Source organism: Rhinoderma darwinii, chromosome 8, assembly GCF_050947455.1.
Source record: "Rhinoderma darwinii isolate aRhiDar2 chromosome 8, aRhiDar2.hap1, whole genome shotgun sequence".
Lineage (NCBI taxonomy): Eukaryota > Metazoa > Chordata > Amphibia > Anura > Rhinodermatidae > Rhinoderma > Rhinoderma darwinii.
In genome coordinates, this window is record NC_134694.1 from 18,996,442 (window position 1) to 19,020,854 (window position 24,413).

Genomic DNA, 24,413 nt, shown 5'->3' on the forward strand with positions numbered 1-24,413 from the left:
GAAATTGCCCCATTCCTCCTGACCTCCTCATCATCATCATCATCATCATCATCATCATCATCATCCTCATCCAGTGATGAGGAACCCCCGCAAAGACGCCCCAGGACTTCTGCAGAGGCAACCCCCCCAAATGAGTGATACCCTGTGGAACCCACCCCCTGATAATAATGAGCCTCACATTCCGGATTTCACCGGGAGTTCAGGAATTCGGTTTGAGACTGCAGGCCTATTGACTATTTCAAGCGGTTAATTTAATGGCGGCCCAAACAAATTTATACGCCTAGCAAGTTTTAGCCCAAAACCCCACGTCATCGTTTTCTAGGTGGACCCCCATAGAGACAGCGGAGATGATTAAATTTTGGGGCCTTGTCCTACATATGGGGTTAATAAAAAAAGCCAGAGATTAGGCAATACTGGAGTGTGGACATTTTATACAACACCCCATTATACCGCATGGCAATGACCCAGACACGTTTTTAAATAATTCTGAAATTTTTGCATTATAATGATAATGCACAGTGCCCGCCCCGTGATGACCCCACATAAGACCGCCTATTCAAAATCAGGCCAATGATTGATTATTTCTTCACCAAATTTCAGGAAGTGTACACCCCCAAAAAGAACATACCAATAGACGAGTCCCTTGTACATTTTAAGGGGAGACTAAAATTCCGCCAATACCTGCCAAGCAAGAGGGCGAGGTGTAGAATTAAAATGTACAAGCTGTGCGAGAGCAGCTCAGGGTGCACCTACAGATTTAGGGTTTATGAAGGGCAGGACACCAGGATAGAACCTCCAGAATGCCCCCCTGTCCTACGAGTTAGTGGAAAAATAGTGTGGGATTTGGTGCACCCATTGCTGGACAAGGGTTATCACCTTTACGTGGATAACTTCTATACCAGCATCCCATTATTTAAATGCCTCTCCACCAGAAGTACTGCAGCATGTGGCACCGTGCGCAAAAATCAGAGAGGCCTCTCTAAAAATCTGATTGGGCAACACCTAAGAAAAGGAGAAAGCATGGCACTAAACAGCGATAACTTGTTGCTGGTCAAGTATAAGGACAAGAGGGACGTCCTTATGTTGACCACAATACACGGTAGCGGCAGCACCACTGTCCCTGTCCGAGGTAGCACTACAAATGACCCCCAAGCCAGATTGCATCCTCGGCTACAATAAGTACATGCGAGGGGTTAATCTCTCTGGTCAAGTACTGAAGCCGTATAGTGCCATGCGTAAAACAAAAGGTGTGGTACAAAAAGTTGGCCGTACACATGGTACAGATGGCATTGTATAATTCTTACGTGCTATACCAATGTGCAGGCTGGACAGGGACATTCCTTCAGTTTCAAGAGGTGGTTATGAAAGCCCTTGTATTTGGGAACCAGGAAGGGGAGGGCCCCAGTACTTCTAGAAGCGATGGTCCACGTATTATACCAGGGCAACACTTTCCTGGCGAAATCCCCTCCACTGGTTAAAAAAAAAAGGAAGGAGCCAAAAAAGGTGTAAAATGGAATGGACAAAAAATTAGCTAAACCTACATTTTATTGGGTAAAATGTAGATTTTTCATTTTCACGTCCTACTTCCAATAATTTCTGCGGGGTGAAAATGCTCACTATACCTCTAGATAATTTCCACAATGGGTGTAGTTTCCAAAATGGGGTCACTGGTGAGGGGTTTCTACTGTTTTGGCACCGCAAGAGCCTTTCAAACCTGATATGGTAACTAAAATATATTCTAATAAAAACAAGGCCCCAAAATCCACTAGTTGCTCCTTTGCTTCTGAAGCCGGTGCTTCAGTCTATTAGCACACACTAGGGCCACATGTGGGATATTTCTAAAAACTGCAAAATCTGGGCAATAAAATATTTAGTTGCATTTTTCTGGTAAAACTTTGTGTTACAAAAAAAATAAAAAAAAACACAAAATGGATTAAAAATGAAATTCTGCAAAAAAAAAAAAACAACGAAATTTGTAAATGTCCCCTCTAATTTGCTTTAAAGGGAATGTGTTGCCAGCAAAACATGTTGTTTTTTTTTAGTTAAACAATTAATGTGTAGGTGATTAAACATTGTTCTAATTATTTTTTTTTTTTTCACGAGTCAGGAAATATTATAAATTGGATTCAATTTATAATATTTCCCAGCACTGGTCACTAGATGGAGCCATTCCCAAAATTGCAGCATTGCATGTGGTAAAGCAACCACATTGCTTTATGCTGCAAAATTGGGTAAAAATCCCTCGCTCTAGTGAGCTCTCAGAATCCCCCCCTCCTTTATCCTGGCTAGTGCCGGGAGAAACGAGGGGTTTGAACGGTCTAACCTCCTACACTGTGTGTCGCCATTTTTTGAGCTAACACACAGTGTAGTAGGTTTACATACAGTAGTAAACACACACTGAAACACGAATATACATAGAAATAACTTACCTGCTCCAGTCGCCGCCGCTCCCTCCGCTCCGTCTGCTGCCGCAGCTCTATGTGCACAAGTCCGGAAGCCGCGACCGGAAGTAGTAATCTTACTGTCCGGCCGCGACTTCCGGTCCACAGGAAAATGGCGCCGGACGGCGCGCATTTCAAATTGAACTGTGTGGGAGCGGCGCACGATAGTGGATGGAACGGGCCCCGTTCGCAGTCCCTATGGGACTGGAGCTGCCGTATTCCATGTCTGTATGTGTCGTTAATCGACACATACAGAAATGGAAAAAAAAATGGCAGCCCCCATAGGGAAGAAAAAGTGTAAAAATAAAAAAAAGTAACACACAAACACACAAATTAATCCAAACGTTTTTAATAAAGCACTAACATCTTTAACATATTAAAACATTTTTTTTGGGTGACACTGTTCCTTTAATTCCTGTGAAACGTCTAAAGGGTTAAGAAACTTTCTAAATGCTGTTTTGAATACTTTGAGGGGTGCAGTTTTTAAAACGGGGTGATTTATTGGGAGTTTCTAATATAGAATGCCCTCAAAGCCGCTTCACAACTGAACTGGCCCCTGCAAATATAGCCTTGAAAATGTGAGAAATTGCTGCTAAAGTTCTAATCCTTTTAATGTCCTAGAAAAATAAAAGGATGTTCAAAAAAAACGATGCCAATCTAAAGTAGACATATGGGGGATGTTAATTAGCAACATTTTTGTGTGTTATAACTGCCTGTCTTACAAGCAGATACATTTAAATTGAGAAAAATGCAAATTTTTGCAATTTTTCGCTAAACTTTGGCATTTTTCACAATTAAATACTGAACGTATCGAGAGCAAATTTTGCCAGTAACATAAAGTCCAATGGGTCACGAGAAAATCTCAGAATCGCTTTGATAGGTGAAAGCTTTCCGACGTTATTACCACATAAAGTGAAACATGTCAGATTTGAAAAATGAGGCTGTCAGGAAGGTCAAAAGTGGCTAAAGAGGGAAGGGGTTAAGAAGTAAAACATTTTTTTTAATTAAAAGTCAATTTAAAAGTTGCTTCAAATCACCTAAAAAAAAAAATGAAACCACAAAGTATATAAGAAAGTTACACAAATGTTTAGTTTACAGTCATTACATGAATGATTTTCATTTCAGTGGGAAGTGTGTAATGCTTAATTTCACCTATGGTGGCGCTGCGGGGGAATTGAACACTTGCTGCTGAGTTCCTATTGTGCAGGTTTGTAACAGCATTTCCTATTTTAATGCACTTGGATTTTTTTTACACAGTGGTATTATACGCACACATATGTAGGGTCGTGGCCACAATGCACGGGGCTTCGGCTGACTGCAGTCCAAGGTTTTTATGCGGTGTGAAATACTTTATAAATTGAATAAAAACTAATATGTTTAAGATAAAAAACGAAGAAGCAGAGATACTCTGCATTATTGAAAACCTTGGTCTTGCTGGCGAATGGCAGGGCTTGACATTTCATCCCCTCCAATATCACAGACTACAAGTGGCTGAACATCAGCACTGCAATTAATAATGGTTACATACCAATATAAAATATAGGAGGACAAAACGAAATACCGCAGCAATTCAAATACTCGGAATATTCTACTAATAACAATAAATATTAGCACTTACAAAGTGACGTTTTGCTTGATTTTCATCATCAAAGCTTATACCGCGTCATAGAAATGTCATTAAGAGCATGAATTTAACACTTATAAGACTAGGCCTGCCTGAAATACTGCTTTTCTGGACCATCCGCTGGCTGAGAACATCTCCAATGCGGATACAAGCCGGTTTACATTCATTCGGTTGTTTGCAAGCTAAAGTTTCTCCAAGTAGGCTGAGAACGTGATGCCACAGTAAGAACCTTCATCCAATATACTCCCCACATAGAGACTAACTGAGAAAATCATCACTTTCTTCTGGGTATCCTCGACCCCCTGAATGGTTTTCTAAACGAAAAAGAAAAGATAAAAAAAAAAAAAAAGTTATGATACGGATTAATGCAATAGTGAAGCCTATATTATACCAATTACCCTAAAATTCCTTTAATCCAGCACCAACATGACCTAATAGGTTTTGGCTTGTCGGATGCACTTCGTAATGAAGATGTGCTTTAAATATGGTCACTGAATGCACATAGTTCAACCGGCACCATTGCACATTTACAGTGTGAGTTTATGCCGGATGCCCGGGTGAACAGGCAGCCAAATTTCAGAGACTGTTGGGCACCCAGGAGAGAAGACTGAAGCAGTTTTCACCACTTCAGTCTTCTCTGATTTTATATACACAGTGCTCAATGAGTGCTGTGTATAGAGTAGAGGCAGTGAAGGGGTCTGTTTTGGTCTCTGTGGTCATGTGACTGATCATGTGATGACTGGGAAGCCGGTACACTAACTTAGACCCAGCACAGACTTGCAGTGACAACGGTTAACAAAACGGGGCGGATTTTCCATTTTAACAAAGCAAAACTATAATGTGTGTTAAAAAACAAACAAAAAACAAACAAACCGCTAACCCCAACCTGTTTACCCAAAACGTATACTTGCCCACAGGACTATCCAGCGAACGGTCCACAGAAGGGGCAGAGCTTATGCAAATCTGCACAATCAGTGAGCGATTTCAACCACTTCAGGAGCGTTCATAGGAGGAAGGGTGTTCAATGTCCTGATTTTGAATTCTAAATGTATGTCAATTGGGCACGCAATATATCAGAATTAAACGTGAGATTATGGCTAATTCCATCCTAAAAGTCTATATTAGTGTTACGCAATATAATTACCAATATAAAATAGATCACATTTTTTTAAAATATAAAATGGACTAAAAAAGGAAACCTACATTCAATAAATAAAAACATTTAAGACCATGAGAAAACGCACAGGAACAAGAAAGACCAAGTCAGTTACGACCAGGGAGATATTAGACCGCAAAGAAAGATGGTCTCTAAATGTGGTTGCCGAGCGCTGATCTTGGGGGCCGAGAGGGAGTTATTTGATGGGATGTGCACTCATCGGCTACAGACAAGTGTATGTAAATAAGCAATGTTCCTCCTGCTGCCCCCTGGGGACTGAATCATGACAACTATGGTCAGTCCTTGGCTGGGGATTATGTGGTAATGGTACATTAGTACAATATTTCTACACGTTATTTATTTTCCTTATCAAAGGGTTAAATGACAAATTCCTAACGGGACAGAGAAAGCTGAAAAGTATCACATAGGACGGGACCATGCGGGGTAAACCACAGCAGGGATGGAGTCGTTTGAGTAGGGTCAGAAGAAACGGGCGGCGCTGGTTACCTGGACTTGTTCCAGAGTACAGCAGTTCTAGGCTGTTTATTTTCCCCTGGTCATACAGCGCCAGCTGCTCCACAAATCTCTGTTTGGCAGGATTCACGATGATCTGGTGATGTGGCATGGAGATAGCTGGAAGAAGAACCAAGCTGTTTAACATACTACAGGGAAAAATTCTGGCTCCGGGCACGGAGTCTACGCAAAAGTAAATAGCATTTCTCTAGAGGTCTCCATGACTCATGAACCGCAGAGAATGTCCCACTCAGGGTAGTAATGCCGAGCCGAGTAGTCCAGCGATTTCAAGTAAACAATATAAAATATATAACTGACCGGTTGTCGGAATTAAACGTACACTATGAAAAGGGAGGAAATTAGCAATTCAAGCACTGAATCCCCCCTCGAACAGTAATACAACCACCTGAAGAAACCAAATGCTACTCAGATCCCCAGAAGTCTCCATCACATCATCGCAGAGATCCATGTAGAGCTCCTGTAGAAACACTTTGTGTATTTCTCCTTACTGAAATTGCTTGTCAAGCTGAAGTGTTTTTGTTCACATCTGCGTCCCATCATATACGGTTGTTATTACCATCATATGTAAGGGAAACCGTAGCTAAGGCGTGAACATCTTCGGTCATAACAATTTCTGATTTTGGCTATCGGATCTGTCAATCTGTGGCAAACCCAAGATCCTGTAGAGGTTCACATTGAGGCCAAACGCACATGATACATATTCCGTGCAGATTTGCTGCGTGCATTTTCCGGTGGCAAAATCTGCAGCTTAATACAGTACCAGCAACGTAACGGAGACCTCAAGTAATCTCATCTACACGTTGCAGTATTTGTCCTGCGGGGCATATTTTAAAATACACAGCACGTCAATGTATCTTGTGTTTCCACCTCAGAATTGTATCGAACAAGTATCTAAAAAAAAAACAAAAAAAAACGAAAAAAAATTCACCAAATTTCCGCAAAGTGTAAATAACGCACCTAAAAACGCATAAAAAAAAAATCCACACCATTAAGTGCGGAGTTTACCTGCGGATGTTATGCACCAGTTTAAGTAACGTGTGCATGTAGCCTAAAGGGGTATTCGGACATTACCAAATGAAGATTATTCTTTGTAATATGAAAAGATTTGTAATATACTTTCTTTATCAATTCCACATAGGTTTCAAAATCTCTGCTTGCTGTCATTTAATAGGGACCATTGATGTTTACTTCCAGGGTATAATAATCTGTCCTAGTCATGTGATGGGCACACAGGTACAAAACACAGCTCTGATAACTATAACGAGTCATGCCCCTGTGTGATCACCACATGACCAGGGCAATTGTTTTTTTTCCTACCTTTAAGTAAAAATTAAGATTCCTCTTCAATGACAGCAAGCAGAGATTTTGAAAATGGTGATACAAAACGTTTATTGTAAAATTGTTTAACTTTTATTATAAGAAGAATAAGCTTAAACCAAAATCCCCCTTTAAGGCTAAGGCTTCACTGTGACTTCTTGTAGTGCAACTTTGCAGTGTGGGAACAAGGCCTAAAAATTGTAGATTTTGCACGCATATTTTATGCCAAAACCAGGAACTAATTCAGGAGAGCAGACCTATAAGGGGTTGCATTATATGTTTCTTCTGTTTAGGTTGCGTTACTGGTTTTGGCTTGAAAAATACATGCAAAATATGCAGCAAATCTGCAAGGTGTGAACAAGCCCTAACTATTAAGCTGAAGTTCACAGTAAGGGCTTGTCCACGTACTTGGTTTTACCCAAAGGTGGTGGCACATCATCAAGTTTACCTTGCGAGTCCTCTGATGCCAAGCTGCTTCCACCTTGTATGCTGCCCCCTTGCCCAGCCGGAGTTTTCGGGTCCGTGGCTGCAAGCACTGTACTCCGGCACTGTAGAGCTCTTTCGTGAGGCGTGGAGACGGTCTCTTGATGGACTGAAATGTGACCACACGTAAGTTCTGGTGAGGCAGCAGCTAGGGATAGGTCCGGGACACTCTCATCACTCTCCTCAGGTAAATTTGGAGTCCTCTCAAATGCCCTTAGACTTCCAGATGAAGAAATACTGCAGAAATTGACCAATTTGTCATCATATTGTAAGGCGCAGGGGCTGTAAGGACGGACGCTGCCTAAAGCTGGAGCATCTCCTGAGGTGCCATATGGAGAAAACCGGTCAGTGTTTTCCCGAGGGGTAAGTATTGAATCCTGCAGACTGGAAAGGAGATCAAAGACAGGAGGAAAAGAATCCTGCATGTCGGGAGGAATACAGTGCTGTAGATCAATGTGGCGTCCTGTCTCCAGAGTGTGCAGGAGGCTTCGCAATCTTGTAACGTCATTAAACACCTAAAAAACCCAAAAGGCGAAATCTCACTTGAGGAAGACAGAAATAAAAGTAAAAGACCAAAATCATTCTTCTTTAGTTTGAGTAAAAGGGGAATACCAAGCCCTGCATAAGGGATGACAATTCTAGACATGTCTGTATAAACATCATATTGCGAGCCCTCATACAAGCGCATAAAATAGCTTTTGCTCAGGCAGCTTAGTTTTGGAATTGGCTGACGTTTCTCTACGGTCCCCTGTTCGTCCGTTAAAGGGGGTTTTACACTGGACGATTATCGTGCAGCCGAACGTTAATATAACGCTCGTTGCTGATAATTCTCTTGTGTAAACAGGGGAATGATCAGCAAATGAAAGAGCAAACGCTCAATCATCTGCTGATCGTATCGCTTTAAAAAAATCAAATATTATCATTCTCGGCAGCACTTTACACAGGGAGTATCGCTGCCGACATGATAATAATTTATCGGGAGGAGCGATCTGAGTAACGACCGCTCGTCCCCATCCATAGCTCTGGGTGATTGGAGCAAACGAGCGCCGATGAACGATGTCTCGTTGCTCGGCTGCACCAGCCACTTATCGGCTGCTGTAAAAGGGCCTTTCGTGTGGCAGGAGCAAGGGAGCGCCGATCAACGATTTCTCGTTGATCGGTGCTCGCTGCACCGGCCGCTTATCAGGTGGTGTAAAAGGGCTTTAACTGCGGCTATTGACTGATCCTCACATTTTCTTCTATAAGGAAAGGCTGTTTGTTTAGTTTTTGTTTTCTATTATTTATACTTACTGATCGGGGAAGTAATCTATCCGTATTTTTTTGTTAAAAACTGACATTGTACACTTGGTACAGTTGTGCTATTTATAACATTGTTTTAGAATTCTTCATATTGTACCGTTGCTTTATAGGAGGTCTTAATAAAGCAACCTTTAATAAAAAAAAAAAAAAAAAAAAAAAAAAAAAAAATCCCCCATCGTATTGTGATGTCAGAACCTTATCATTTCACAGAGATGAGCGGTGCTACAAAGACGCTGCTTATCTCTTCCTGCAGAAGCAGTCGGTCACAGATCACTTCTGCAGGAAGCTCCTTCTACACAACAAACCATTGACTAACAGGTGTTCCCTCTTTCTTTAAGAGGTTCTTCAGCAGATGCAGCGCTATTCAGTCCTCTGCTCCAGACACCGCAGAACGTAAAAATACACCCCTCAGCTATGACAGATCAAATTTAACAAAAAGTATGAGGAGACTTCACATCAACGATGGGCAGGGATCTCCTCTTTTTTTCCTTCACCAAGAGGTTCTGTAGCATATCTGCGTATTATGTATGTTTTAATACGGTCAAATTCTATTAAACCGGCAACCAGTGGTCCGGAAATTAAGAATGAAGCCAACAGGGGTACTTGGGAATGTTGGCGTCATCGCGTTGACGACATCACAGATGCATGTCGGTGGCCTGATTAGTGGACCCCTTTACCCTGAGGCCCATAGGATCACTAGAGAATCCTACCACCCTACAGGGACGGAACCCAACAGTCAGCCAGGACACGTTTCTGTGCCTTAATTCCAGAAGTCTGGCATTTTTTAGATTTTGACTTCTCGGTCTGAAGGACGCTGGATTATGTGGGGTTTTTTCTGTATATTTTGGGAGTTTCTGGGCACTAAATAAATGCCGTCTCTAAAAATATTACGTTTAGCCCAGTAATAAAGGGGACATACTTAACTACGTCACATTTTGATACAGGTTTTGTTGATTTTGGTGATTGTTTATAGCCACAATCTATTTGTTGCCCTCGGCCCGCAGCGGATGCATGAGCTAATAAGGACTCTCAAATGACCGTCCATTGAAATGACTTCGGATATGATTATTTTCACAGATATCTTATTTCCAAGAGATCATTTTCACCAATTAAAAGGGAAAGTCCATAGAAAACGGAGTTTGCATTTGTAAACATTCGGCAGTATGCAAGCGTGAAACTTCCTACACAGCAACCAAAGGAGTTGAAGGTAGAGATCATACCTGCAGGCGTTACTATTTTAGTATACAGATGATGAGAATGATGGCGCCTGTTATGATTCATAATGTTAATGATCTGAATAGAACCCATTACCTCCACCATGCTGGGACGTTTCTTCTGTCGTCCTAAGCATCGACACGCCAGCAAACAAAGCTCTTGAGCGACCTCTGCAGGGCAACGTTCTAGCCGGAAGTCTAGATGATTTTGGCAGATGCGAGATGCTGCTCTGGATAGTTTATTTTCTGCACTTTTCATGCTGGTAGCTCCGTGCAGACTACTGCACTCAGCCTCCTGATCACTCTCATCTTCATTAACAATGTCTTTCTGTGAATAAGAAAAAACAGTCTGAATATATATATACATACACACGGGAAAATAGTGTGACAGAAGGACTTTTTACTCCCTCCAACCAGCATTAAAGTCACCATTTATTATTTCCCCAAAAGGAAAATTACATTTTGTTGCATGAAAACCTCAATTACGCAATAAATGTGACTTTCAAAACCACACAAAGATCCTTAGTCTTCTGAATGTTGTGTCACAGTTTCAAGTACATAGCACTTATGTGCCACGTAACCCCTTCCTATGGGATGCGACAGTCACACACCGGCATATAAGGCTCTAGCTGCAACACAAAAGTAACACCTCTTGCACACGACCGTGTGTGCCGTCCGAGTCCCGTCAGTGATCCGAGGAAAGATAGGACAGGTTCTATCTTTCCTCGGATCGGAGACTCAGATTATTTTTAACGAACCCGATTCACCCGCTAAAGTGAATGGGTCCGTGCAGACTATCGGGTGCCACTCGGATGCTGTAAAAAAACGGCCTGAGTAGCACAACAGTTGTGTGCAAGAGACCTTATGCTCTATTCACACGATAAAAACGTCAGTTTGTCAGTTTTTCTTGGCCGTTTTGCATCCATTCCGTTTCCGTGCCGTGTTTGTTTTTAACGGACGATTTTGATCCGTTTATTTCCCTGTCCGTTTTAAAAACGGATGAATTAAAATTTTTACATTTTTTGCCACACACTTCCCTCTGGATAATGCCACACACAGGCCCCCGTGTAGGGAGTGCACCACAGCCTCCTTTTACATAGCAACCCCCCCCCCCCATAGACGGCACCCCCTACCTTCCTGTAAATAGCGCCACTGTAGGAGACCATTCCAGGAGAAGTCCCTGACTTCAATGTCCGTATATGGAGAGTGAAGGCAGGGACTTCTCCTGAATCGGAATCACCAGCCACAGCGCTTAGGATTCCGCTTCAGGAGTAGGTGACCGCTCCAGCAGAAGTCCCTGACGTGACTGTCCCTATATGGACAGTGAAGTTCGGGACTTCTCCTGGAGCGGAATCCCCGGCCACAGCTTTGGCAACACAGTGGCTGGGGATTAGGGATTCCGCTCCTACAGAGAGCAAAAAAAATACCCTCCTCCTCCTCCTCACATGCACTTCACACTGAGGAGGGGAAGAGAGCGAGCGGCAGAAAGCTTGGCAGTCACTCGGATCACATCCAAGTGACTGCCGTGTTTTACACAGCCCCATAGACTTCTTATGGGAGTCGTGCAGCTGGGAGAACAGCCGAAAATAAAGAATGCTCAATTTTTTTTGACAGCCCGGTTTACCGGGCCGTTGAAAAAAATAAATAAATAAATAAATAAAAACGGCCGTGTGAATAGCCCCATGTGGGGTCTATTGTTCCTACTGCGGCCGTGTGACACCCGTTCGTGTGAATAGGGCCTAAACTGGATTATTCAAAACCATTAGTACTCTGCTGCCCCCTACTGGACAAGGTATACTACAAGCAGTGCCTCTGCCAAAGTGGATGAGTAAATTCATCATTGATAAATGAAAAGCAAATACCAAAAAAATCAAAGGGGATCAATCCTATAGTTAAAGTACTTTACTCATTCGGCTTTTAGGAGCATTTGTGAGCGATCGTCTGATCTGTAAGAACGAAGTAAATATACACAACTCGCTAAATGTCTAGATATTGGATGCCGTGCGTATTCTTTACAAAGACTGTAAATAATATTTTTTGCTTGACTATTGATTTATGTGAAATAATCCCATGGCCCAGGCTTCACCTTCCCACAGCTAACATAGCGGAAACCTAGTGCGGTAAAGATGATCAATATCTCAATATCCAAGCTCCCACACAAAAGCCATTCTTTATTCTTATGACATTACGAAGTTATCTGTATGTCAAAGCAGCAGCAAGGAAGCTGAAGTTCACTTAAAGGGGTTTTCCAGGAACAAAAGTCTAGAACTTATCTTTAAGATAGATGTGCGATAGGCGGGGGTCTGTCCTCTGGGGCCCTCACCGATCAGCAGTACGAATATTTATCCAAAAACAGTGGCTCATCTGCACATACACATCAGCCGCTGTTCCTGGTACTGAAGCTCAGCCCCCTTCATTTTGTTTATCAGCAGGAGTCCAGGGTTTGACCCCCAACGGTCAGCGCAGAGAACATGAATCCCGACCATTTAAACGTTTAAACGCCACGGTGAATAGTGAACGCAGCATCTGAACCGTTAGAAATCAGGGGGAGGCTCTGTCACCCCGTTGGCCTCCCCACAAAGCGATCATGGTGAATCGATGGTTGTCATGGCAGCCTAATAAAGCCCCCCAGGTCTGCCATCTCGGTCCTCCTATTAAGCAGCTTAATAGGAGGATACTCAAAGCAGAATAAACTGCAATACAATATAACGATCGCATGCCAAAGTCCCCTTATGGGACTAAAGATGAAAAATAAAATAAAATGTTAAAATAAAAAACCAAACCTAAACTATTCCCATTTTTCCCTATAGTGATGTACACCATAAAGAAAAACATAATTGGTATTACGGTGTACATAAAAGTCTGATCTATTGCTATAGAACAATGTTTAGCCTCCAGGATGAACGCAAGGTGTATTTAGTAGGTATCCAAGCCATTATTACCAACTTCTTAGTGCAGAAAACCCCTTTAATGAAGGACAGTCCAGTCTGATTTCGTACTGGTTTCTCCAATTTAAAATGAGACATCTGAAGGAAATTTACCAAAGCCTAGTGCAAAAAAAGCGTAGAGCGTTCCTCTTGTACAACGTCAACAGACTAATAGAGTAAGAGAAAGTGCTTAAAAGACACACTTCTGCTGGCTTTTTGAATTACTCAGTTCGAGGAGGGAGAAGAAAAAAGGGGGGAGAGGGGGTTAAAGGAACGTCGTCAAGACCAAAGTGAAAAAAGCAACAAAGCCAATTAGTCTGACATAATAATAGGATGTGTGTGAATAGTATCCGCAATTTATAAGCTACAGCCTTTGGTTGAAAAGTCACAACTATGGACAATCTCCATCATTTATATTCCTTGTGAACCCGTTTTCCACAGTGCCCCTTTAGTCAGTCATTTCCGCCATGTTTTCATGTATGTGTAACAGTTCAGAAGGAAAGGGGAGATTAATCTTACCAGATATTTAGTGTGAGAATTGTCATCATTTTCTACAGCCCTTCTTCCAGTCAGAATTTCCAGTAAGACCTAAAAAGGTAACCGAGAAATAAAGAATGGTCACACTTTGCGGCCAGCTTAGGAGCTGCATACATCTAACGGCAGACAACAAGGAGAACATTACACGAAACACAAGAGCAGGCGACTCCTTCTACCACCAGAGGGACCGGAATAGTATGTAATACGAGCACACAACATTAGAATACGTAATACGGTCTTGTGCATAAACTCCAAGAAATACTATTGATCGCACATTCAACAAAATGGCAAAAATTCGCCAACATATATATGGGAATGAGAGCTCTAAAGCAATTGAGGATGAATGAGAACTCACCACTCCAAAGCTATAAGTGTCCAGTTCAAACGTAAGCTTCCCCAGTTTCACGTATTCATCAGGCAGGTACGCCAGCGTACCCCTCACAGTGCTGGTCCGTGCTAAAGTGCGACTTTTCCCTGCATCGCATGCATAGCGACTGAAGCGAGCTAGTCCAAAGTCCCCTAATTTGGCGACCAGGGCCTGATCCAAGAGGATGTTTGAACTCTTGATGTCTCCATGGATGATGCTGGGTTTGCAGGTGTGTAAGAACTGGAGGCCACAGGCTGCACCCTGCATCATGCTCAGTCGTTGCTTCCAGGTCAGTGTAGAAAAGCTGCCCTGAGAAAGAGATGGGTCATGACAATGCTTATACATGGAGACCAGTAACAATGTGCAAACTACTGTATGGTGGTAGAAAATAAATATGTAGTAGTTGAATGGACTAGGCTGGGGCTACAAAAAACATCAGTCACCCACATCCCCAACAAAAGCAATACCCCACGATCAGGTTTCCTGCGGCGCAAGAACACAGCCAACGCTAAGGACCGTATCCTGATGCAACGTCACTACACGTAGACAAGTAGTAGCCATATTGTAACTTATTGTAGCATGAACGTAGGGGACCACCCATGAGGAGTTTGTGAAATAAATATAAAAACATACATATCTCTGTGGCCCCAGCCTACCCTCTTCTAGCTGGCACTGTACAGGGTTTCCGTCTATGTAGTAAAACGTACCATCCCTGAGGACGCTGCATACTTGGTAATCATTTTATCAGGGAACCCTTCTAACAAAATGGGATAGTCCAGAGTGGACAACCCCTTTTAAAAAAGTGTTGCCATGACCTATTCCTTTTAATGGAGAGTCCAGCAGATGGACTACATTGTGAAGCATAGCGGCCACAGCCTGAAATGTACGGTTTCTTGCTGCTCCTACCTGGTGATGCAGTTGATCTTCTAGCGAGCCATTAGGTAGATACAGATAAATGAGACAGTATTCCTCCCCCTGCATACAATAACCAGCTAGGTCTATGATGTTTGGGTGGCGAAGACTGTGAAGGTAAGCAGAGAAATCAGTGAAAAAAATAATAAAAATCGGAAGCAACATAAAAAGTACTGTCAGCGCAACACAGCGTAATGAAGAATATTTATACATCATTACACTTCACAAACCAACACACACTCCTGGAAACAGCCCGGGTGTACAGGGGAATCTAAATGTAACCTAAAAGGGAACTTCACCCACATGCATGAGCCTATCATTATGAATCATCATTTGATTCAAAAGCACAAAAAAAAAAAAAAAAGAAGAAGGAGTACAAAAGCCGAATCCGGAGAAATATTATTTATTTCATCTTGTGACTTTCACTCTTACCAAAAAGAGAAATATTGGGAATCGTAAAGCAGGGGCATAACGTAGGTGAGGGGGATGGGGACGACTTGACTGGCAGACCAACAAGCCACTCCGCTTTGTCCAGGGGATATTAAAGAGGCTCTGTCACCAGATTTTGCAGCCCCTATCTGCTATTGCAGCAGATAGGCGCTGCAATGTAGATTACAGTAACGTTTTTATTTTTAAAAAACAAGCATTTTTGGCCAAGTTATGACCATTTTTGTAGTTATGCAAGTGAGGCTTGCAAAAGTCCAAGTGGGTGTGTTTAAAAGTCCAAGTGGGCGTGTATTATGTGCGTACATCGGGGCGTTTTTAATACTTTTACTAGCTGGGCTTTCTGATGAGAAGTATCATCCACTTCTCTTCAGAACGCCCAGCTTCTGGCAGATCACGCTGTGACGTCACTCACAGGTCCTGCATCGTGTCAGACGAGCGAGGACACATCGGCACCAGAGGCTACAGTTGATTCTGCAGCAGCATCGGCGTTTGCAGGTAAGTAGCTACATCGACTTACCTGCTAACGCCGATGCTGCTGCAGAATCATCTGTAGCCTCTGGTGCCGATGTGTCCTCGCTCGTCTGACACGATGCAGGACCTGGGGCAGGAAGTGAGTGACGTCACAGCGTGATCTCTCGAGAACACGCTGTGTGTCTGCACTGCCAGAAGCTGGGCGTTCTGAAGAGAAGTGGATGATACTTCTCATCAGAACGCCCAGCTAGTAAAAGTATTAAAAACGCCCCGATGTACGCACACAATACACACCCACTTGTACTTTTGCAAGCCTCATTTGCATAAATACAAAAATGGTCATAACTTGGCCAAAAATGCTCGTTTTTTAAAAATAAAAACGTTACTGTAATCTACATTGCAGCGCCTATCTGCTGCAATAGCAGATAGGGGCTGCAAAATCTGGTGACAGAGCCTCTTTAAGATGCAGGGCCAGGGAAGCAAAGTGAATCATTCCCCCGGGTGAAGGAAAGCCTAGATATCACCATGTCATAATAGAACTAAACAGCAATCCTCGCAGATAAGATCACCTTGCTGGGCACGGTTATGTTTTAAAAAAAATAAATACTCCCTCTGCTGTATTCATCCATCAGGAGTGTCATCTTCGGGCAAAAAAAAAAAAAGAGAAGCAAAATAAGGCTTTGTTCACCTCGGTCAACACACGTGCAAGTCTGTCAGAATTATAGGCCGGGAGGATTTTTTTCCCATGTATACCACCCATAGGACCAGATAGTAGAAAAAAAAACTTCTAACAGTATACATTTTTCTACAGTATGCCTCTACATGGAATAGCATAGTCTACTACTCTATTCCACACCGCAAAAAACAAGGCATGGAGATGCATAGCAACCAAAGTATGCCTAAATGACACATATTTGGCATATGCTGGGAGTACGGGGGCCTATGTATACCCATGGCATATGCTGGGAGAACGGGGGCCTATGTATACCCATGGCATATGCTGGGAGAACGGGGGCCTATGTATACCCATGGCATATGCGCTGGGAGCTTTCCCGATACATACACCCAATGCAGGACTATAACGTGATGTGAACAGACCCAAAAGGCATGTAAGAATTGTCATTATTTACTAGTTTCTCAGAGCTCTTAATGACTATTGCCAAGCAGGAGTGAGCCTGAGGGGGCCCACAAGGTCACCAGCGCTCCCAAGTGTTGATGCTGCAAAAACTATTTTTTATTTATCACAACCCAACATGGAAGGAAGTTTAGAAATACAGATTTATTTTTTTTTAGGATAGATTGGATAGATTAGATAGATAGCAGTGTTTCTTACCACGTGAGCTTTTCTATCTCAGTCACGAAACTCTTCTTTACAGTGCTCCATTCTAGTTCAGAATCCTAAAATATACAATGTTGTCACCAATCTACAGCTATACAAAACACAAACATATCCTGCACACAGAATGTAGTGATATCATGGTTGTAAGGATCAGTTCACACTGAGGTTTTTTTACGCGGATTCAGCACTTAGCTAACGTTATAGCTGCTGTGTATAGAGAATACAGAATAGCTGTATCTCAAAAAGTAAAAAGAATAAAAACTAACATTTGAATTACACTAATGACAGAGATTGACTTTTTTTTTTAGAAAACAAAAAATGCCTTTCAAAAGGTTTACATAGCCGTTAACTATTTGGCAGAAGTAAACTGCTCAAGTAAGTCTATTTACAGGTGATCTTTTAATTTTAGGGGAATTAAACAAAGAAAGACATTTTAGATAACATTTTTCCTTGTGTATTCTCAACCAATCAGTCGTAAAACTAGTTGTGGGTTTTCTAGGACATACATAGAGAATTGTCTTATGTAAAGTAACTCTACACAGGGTAAGCATTGTATAAAGCACAGGGCAGCATACCTGCTTCAGTCGCTTGACTGCATACGCAGTGTTCCGGATCATTGCTTTATATACACAGCCAAATCCACCCTCTCCGATAAGAAAGGACTGGGAGAAGTTTCTTGTACCCTGGATCACTTCTTGGAAATTCCACAATAAATGCATAGACGGCTCGACCACATGACCGCTGTCAGGCGATTCCTGGAGCATGAACTACATGTTTAATAGTTACTCTATATCGGTCATCTGAATATTTGTTCACTTTATCTGGATATTCCTCAATATTTAGAGGTTATAATTGAATGTCTAAAAACTCCCAAAAAATTGGGAGATAGCAATCTTATCTTGTTCTCAGAAAAGCCTCATTGTTTACATAGGCTTCATTCCTGTTGGTACTTTCACGCAACGCTACCTTTTAGCGGCTGTGCGAGAGATTCTAGCAACGTCCTGTTCACTTGAATGGGACAGTGTTGCAATACTTTTGAAGCGGCTATGCGAGGTAACGGCATGTGAAAGTACAAACAGAAATGAAACCTATATAAACATTGTCTTAAGAGCGCCGCGGCTCCTTCAAACAGCTGACCGGCATGGGTGCCATGAGTCGGACCCCCACCAATCTTATATTGCTAGGCCCTTGATTTTCAAATACTGATAACCCCTTTAATTTAAAATCTGTCATTTTGGGTCTACAGCTCCTATGCAGACTGGTGTGTCTCCATGTTAATAAACTGCAAACAAACCATGTGTAGCTTAAACCTGCAAGCATACTCCCTTTCATCTGTACTCGGATTCTTACTAAACCACATTTGGTAGGTTAACAAGAAGATATGGAACAAATGGATGGTAGTATGACTGCAGGATCAGACTACTCAGTGGTTATTTGTGATCTGAATAGGAACTGCAGACACAAAACGGTAGGAGACTTTTAAGGAAAAACTTGTCAGTCTCCAGGATCTTCTGCATGTTCCTGAAAATTGTAAAAAGCTTGCAGAGCACACAGGGGTTAATTCCCTATTGATCTCTTGACTTAGCAAAGGGTGGGGGGGCTTAACTATCTTTGTGTCCTACTGCAGACAGGGTAGAGGGGAGAGGCTGCTTGCTGCTGCAGCCAGACACAGAATTGTGAGGAAGAAATGGCTGATCTCCTGGAATACACAGAGAAGCTTTCTTTATATATTTCTCAGTTTTAATTGTAATATGAGAAAAAAAAAAATATAGGTTTAAAAAGGAAAAAAAAAAAAAAAAAAAAAAAAGGAGATTAAGACAGGAAGTTCTGGGATAGAGATTTATATATATATATTATTTTTTGGTGAATTTTCTTTGTTTAGTGCTCCTTTAAAGACAATTTGCAAAGTTGATTCATTTTAAATTTAGATACATTAAAGCAATTTAAAATAAAATTGTTGCAAAGGGGGACCTTCCCTTTAACCTCCTATGTACGTACATTCTCTACAAGCAGTAACCATATATGCAAAAAGGGGAACAGGGCATTGGAACTCATAAAACAACGGTGCTCCAAGCCCTGGTAAAGATTAAAAATGAGGTGTAGTCACGTGGCCAAGTGTACGTATGTAAGATGTGTAAAATGATTGAAGCTTTGGACTCACCTGAATAGAAGAATGAGTATTACTAGTAGTGCTGTCCCTGCAGCTGTCAGACCTTGATGCTTTGGATGGGCAAATGCTGCTGGAAAACAGGTGTGGAGGAGGGGGGCCAGGAAGAGGTAGAGGGTTCCCTAAAAGCAACACACACATGCATACAAATAAGCTTAAGAATTTCCATTTTTAATATGTTAACGATTAGAATACCAAGTTTTAAGAGGACCTGTCGGCTCTCCTGACAAGTCAGTTTTTAATAAATATTTGTATTCCTCATGAATTAATAATTCAGGAGAATATTTTCTTAGAAAGCTAAACTGTCGCTCTGTTACGACTCCTGGAAATGAATGAATAAATTGATAACTGGGTGTTGCCATTTTCCTAGTCAATGGCTAGTTTCCTACAAACTATGTCAGAACGGATTGGTCACTGTTCGTTAAGTGACACACCTTATTGACAAGAACAGCAGCTCCCAGTTGTCCATATATTCATACATTTCCAGGAGGAATAACAGAGGAACGGCACAATGCAGAGTTATAAGAAAATATACCCTTGAACTGTTGCATTACGTTCCCCTTAACAGAAGTATTTACTAAAACTAAAAAAAAAGTCAGGAGAGCGGATAGGTCCTCTTTATGTGGAATCTGCAAAATTGGTCTTTATATATTCACCCATAATAAAGAGAGGAATAGCATCCTGTGGACAAATCATGCTTGAAGACTGCAATACAACGGTCTATATCTATCCCATTTCATATAGTAAGTACTATGCTGTAGGACATAGCTTTACATCTTATATGAAATGAACAAGATCGCAAAAAGTTCTGTTAAGACAAGACTGCGTTATTGAGGAAACCTACTGCTTAGTGGACCAGATGGCTGAACCATTCTACAATGAACCACCATCGCCACTATGAAGGATATTGCAGCTGTAATTTTTTGATTTTCAATTACCAGATAAAGGTGTAGTTTCTGAAGGCGGCTTTCTCTTCTCCACGTGACTGTGCTCTGGGCAAGGCCATATACGTGTGGGATTACAAGGTTCCTTGGCTGGTTGAGTGCTTTGAGTAGCTGCCAAATTAGATTCATATTCCAGCCTCCCTACAAAAGAAAAAGGGAAAAAAAATAAAAATCTCAAAAGGGGTTTTCCAGAACTGTAATATTGATGGTCTATTCTTAGGAAGTAAAATGAATGGAACTGAGCTGCAGTACCAGGCACAGCCACAACCACAGATATGGTGCTCTACCTGGGTAACCATGAAGGGGAGGCAGCCTTCCACCGGTCTGATATTGATGGCCTATCCTAAGGATGGTCAGTTAATACAGTCCTGGAAAACCCCTTTTTGACACACACAACCCCACTAGTGACCAGACTGTCACCTACAACAAAACTGACAATGATCACAGATTTATAATTATTTGGTACTGGAGAGCTTGGAGCAGCCATAGCATATGGCTTCACATACCACCAGCAAGATCTAAAAGATCTCACCACCAACAATAGGGGAGACTTCCTAATATCGGCACAGAATACACCAACAGTGCAGCTGTTTCTTCCCAGGTACAGCAGATTCATCAACAGGGAGCAGATCCTGTACACTAATCTGCTATTGTCTTAAAAGACAGTCAGGTTGGACCTGGCGCTGTGTTATGACTTTTCCACCTTTAAACTAAGTGAAGCACCAACATTGTTCAGCATTGGCTGCATAACCAGCAGATGTAAATCTAGCATCCTTGTAATCCCTGCATTACCACGCCGCAAGTCTGAAACAATTTACAGTATAATACAAGTGGATGGAGTTTTCAAAACCCCCTCCATATGTAGTGGAAAGAATCTGCGCGGAAATCAGAGCATGATGCAAATTTTTTAGTCTAATGTATGCTAAAATCGGTTGCCCTTTGCAAGGAATAGGGGGAAATCTGCAAAAGATCAGCAGCAAAATCTGCATGTAACGTGCAGATTTTTACATGAAGTTGCCTTAAGGGCTTGTATTATCAGGAAAGAACGTTATTTAAATCAGGATTTTTCTTTAATCTTGGTAGTTCTTGAAATATTATCGTTTGAACGCTGGCCAGGGGAGAACAAACTTGTCAACTTTGCTGTAAAGACTTGGTCAATATGAGCAGAGTCATCTCATTATCATTAGAGGGTGGGTCAGTTAATGACAGCTTTCTTATTCTGCTGGAGGCCTAGGCCGCTCCCGTGTCACTCTGAGGGAGGGCACTGTCCTCTGCCACTTCCTAAAGACTGTAATAGTCTATGAGCATGCCATATAAAATATAATTCTATTCATGGCATCTGCCATAAATCACACGCACACCCTGCCGAACGGTCTATAGACACAATACAGGAAGGAAGTTTGTGTCTCCAATTTGGCCTCACCAGGGAAGTTTTTGAAATTACATAAATAGATACATTTAAAAACAATAACCCATTACTACTTTTGTTCTACAGACTTGGATAGAATTAAACTAAAATCAAATACACAAGACTTTCCCGGTAAATTCAGAAGGTCGTCTCATGACAACCCCGGCGATCAGCTGATCCTGCTCTACAAAACCCCAATGATCAAATGTATTATTACATGGTGGCCATTAAAACGAATGGCTTACCATGTAATACATGGGCGTTTCGGCTCTGCCAGAGTCAGACACTCTTCCATAGCAACTCCCAGTTTTGAATCACAAAGGGGGTCCTGAACGGGCATATGGATAGGGGTTGTCATTGTGAGAGAACACCCTTATAGACGTTGCTGAATGTATTGGGCTACGTTTCTCAGTATGCCCAAAGCAACCAAATCACATTCCAGCTTTCATCTTCCTAGAACTAATTTTAAAATAAAAGAAGTGATCTGCTTCATCACTATGGGCAACACCGGAGAACAGTTCTTATGTACGAGCCCAGTGTTTTTAAAGCGAATAGTACTTATTCAAAATAAATCAGATGGACTCACAGCATTCAAAAATGTTGAGCGCCCGCAATAAACTCAGCTTCCTTAAGATGAGCAGCAGGTCCTTCAGTCGAGCATTTCTGTTCATCCATTTCCACATGGCCCCTTCTGTTCGACTCCTCCGTTGTCCCTGTTGTTCCAGGAGCCGCAGATTGGTCTGGTCAGGAATAATCATGGAAGCTGAAAAACAGACAGTACAACCATGTTCACTGACAGGGACGCGGACGCACAAATCACTACAGATACGCTTATGCCTCATGCATACGACCGTTGTGCCACTCAGGCCGTTTTTGATGGCATCCGAGTGGCACCCGATAGTCTTCACGGACCTATTTACTTTAGCGGGTGAATCGGGTCCGTGAAAAATGGTCCGAGTCTCCGATCTGAGGAAAGATAGAACATGTCCTATCTTTCCTCGGATCACTGACGGGACTCGGACGGCGCACACGTTCGTGTGTATGAGGAGTTAACCGATCGCTATTTGCTTTGCAGAGGATTCAATTCTATTGTTCCCGGTTATCAGCAATTTCAGGCTCGGGAGAGGGATTTTCTGCCTGGTAAACAATTATTAATATAGCGTGTCGATCGGCGCTTGTTCAATCCATTTAAAGAGGAACTGTGACTAGGTCACTTAAGTTGAACTGGTTTACTGACCTGAATAGCAGTCTCCCTGACTCCAGCGCTGGTTTTTCTTTTTTTTCCTGGACCCCCACTGTTCCACAAATATGGACCACTGTTGTGGTGACTCCCTATATGCTAATTTGTTGTTGTTAGCCAACTGGGCGTGAACTACCCTCAAGCTGCCTCGCGCTGATTGGTCAGCATCAGGGGCAGGGAAGCTAGCACCACCCACTTGGCTTTGGCTTATGACAAATTAACAAATAGGGAGCAAAAGACAACAAGTGGGTCATATCTCTGGAACGGGCATAAAAAAAAAAAAAAAACAAACAACCAGCGCTGGAATAGGGGAGGCCGTGCTATTCAGGTCAGTAAACAAGTTCAACTTATATGATCTAGTGACAGGTCCTCTTTAAACAGAGCAATGAGTGGGAGCCCCCATATATTTGCATCTTGTTGGCAGCTCATCCCCTTTTTACACAGGTAAATGTGCTGCCCCCGAGCGACCATTTTTAGGGTTCCATAAAAGATGTATTCAGCCGACGAATAAGAATTTGCTCGTTCGTCGGCTGATCACTGCCCTGTTAACCCGGGCCAATGATAAATAACGAGCGCTGGCTCGCCCGATCATTTGTATTACATATAAACAATCATCATTATGGAACAAAACTGTACAACGACGCAGATTTACATTGGATTAAAGCACTTCGTCCAGGACACAACTATGAGGGTTGTAATGGCTATTAGTGGCTCATACTAAACAGTACTCGCCCTTTAGACGAAAAAGACAAGCCGCTAAATAGAAAATGCAGAGGACTTCCCACACAAAATCTTAGGGACTTTTCATGTTACTATTGTAGGGGTGGAAATAAAAAAAAGCTAAGACATTCTTCTTTGAACAATGCATCTATATGATATCATACTGGTATCTATCTAAACTGGTATACAAAAGAAATAAAAACCTTAAAAAGGGGTTGTGCAAGGTTGTTTTTTTTTTCTCCAGATACAGCGCCACCTTTATCCATGGGCTATGTCTGGTATTGCAGCTCAGTCACATTGGTACAACCACTTGAATATAATATTGCTGAAAGTAATATTTAGCTTTGGTTCGTGGCAAATAAGTTTCAAGAGCAGCTTTTCTCTGATAATAGCCCCCTTCATCCAGCCGGGTACCTACATATCAGATGTTGTGCTTTCCAGGAAGATGATCAAGTAGGGAGCCGAGAATGTACAGCGATGGATAAGGGGGCTGTCTGGTTTAGACAAAATATCTTATTAGGCAATTCTGAGTTAATAGAGGGGCGTCCAACATTCAGGATCCTCCTCTCTGAAGGCTGGTTTACATGGACAGATATGTGCCCATAACGAACGCCGGTAGTTACAGGTCGCTTGTTTGAAGGTTATTTTACACGGGCGAATGTAAAAAATGTATGGGGACGAACAATCGTTAATACAATAGTTCGTTCCACATAATGTCAGCATCTCATCCCGTGTTTACAAGGGGAGATGCGCTGCCAGCAACGATGATTTTCAGGGCAGCATAAATGATTCAATCAGCCGATGAATGAGCGTTTGCTTGTTCGTCGGCTAATTGCTGCCCTGTTTACACAGGGCAATGATCAGGA

At 42.1% G+C, this 24,413-nt stretch overlaps 1 protein-coding gene across 1 annotated transcript in view; it reads right to left on the bottom strand.

Moving 5' to 3' along the window:
• Positions 1 to 2,774: 2,774 nt before the first annotated feature.
• Positions 2,775 to 24,413, bottom strand: part of IRAK1 (interleukin 1 receptor associated kinase 1) — a 40,152-nt gene continuing 18,513 nt past the window's right edge. The window contains exons 2-13 of the mRNA XM_075835431.1: positions 22,174 to 22,350; positions 20,174 to 20,320; positions 19,230 to 19,357; positions 17,644 to 17,823; positions 17,063 to 17,127; positions 14,806 to 14,920; positions 13,888 to 14,208; positions 13,515 to 13,583; positions 10,166 to 10,396; positions 7,521 to 8,070; positions 5,729 to 5,854; positions 2,775 to 4,379 (exon numbers count right to left, since the gene is read on the bottom strand). Coding sequence (XP_075691546.1) covers positions 4,324 to 4,379; positions 5,729 to 5,854; positions 7,521 to 8,070; positions 10,166 to 10,396; positions 13,515 to 13,583; positions 13,888 to 14,208; positions 14,806 to 14,920; positions 17,063 to 17,127; positions 17,644 to 17,823; positions 19,230 to 19,357; positions 20,174 to 20,320; positions 22,174 to 22,350 — 2,165 coding nt within the window. The 3' untranslated portion in view covers positions 2,775 to 4,323. The remainder of the gene's footprint in view (positions 4,380 to 5,728; positions 5,855 to 7,520; positions 8,071 to 10,165; positions 10,397 to 13,514; positions 13,584 to 13,887; positions 14,209 to 14,805; positions 14,921 to 17,062; positions 17,128 to 17,643; positions 17,824 to 19,229; positions 19,358 to 20,173; positions 20,321 to 22,173; positions 22,351 to 24,413) is intronic.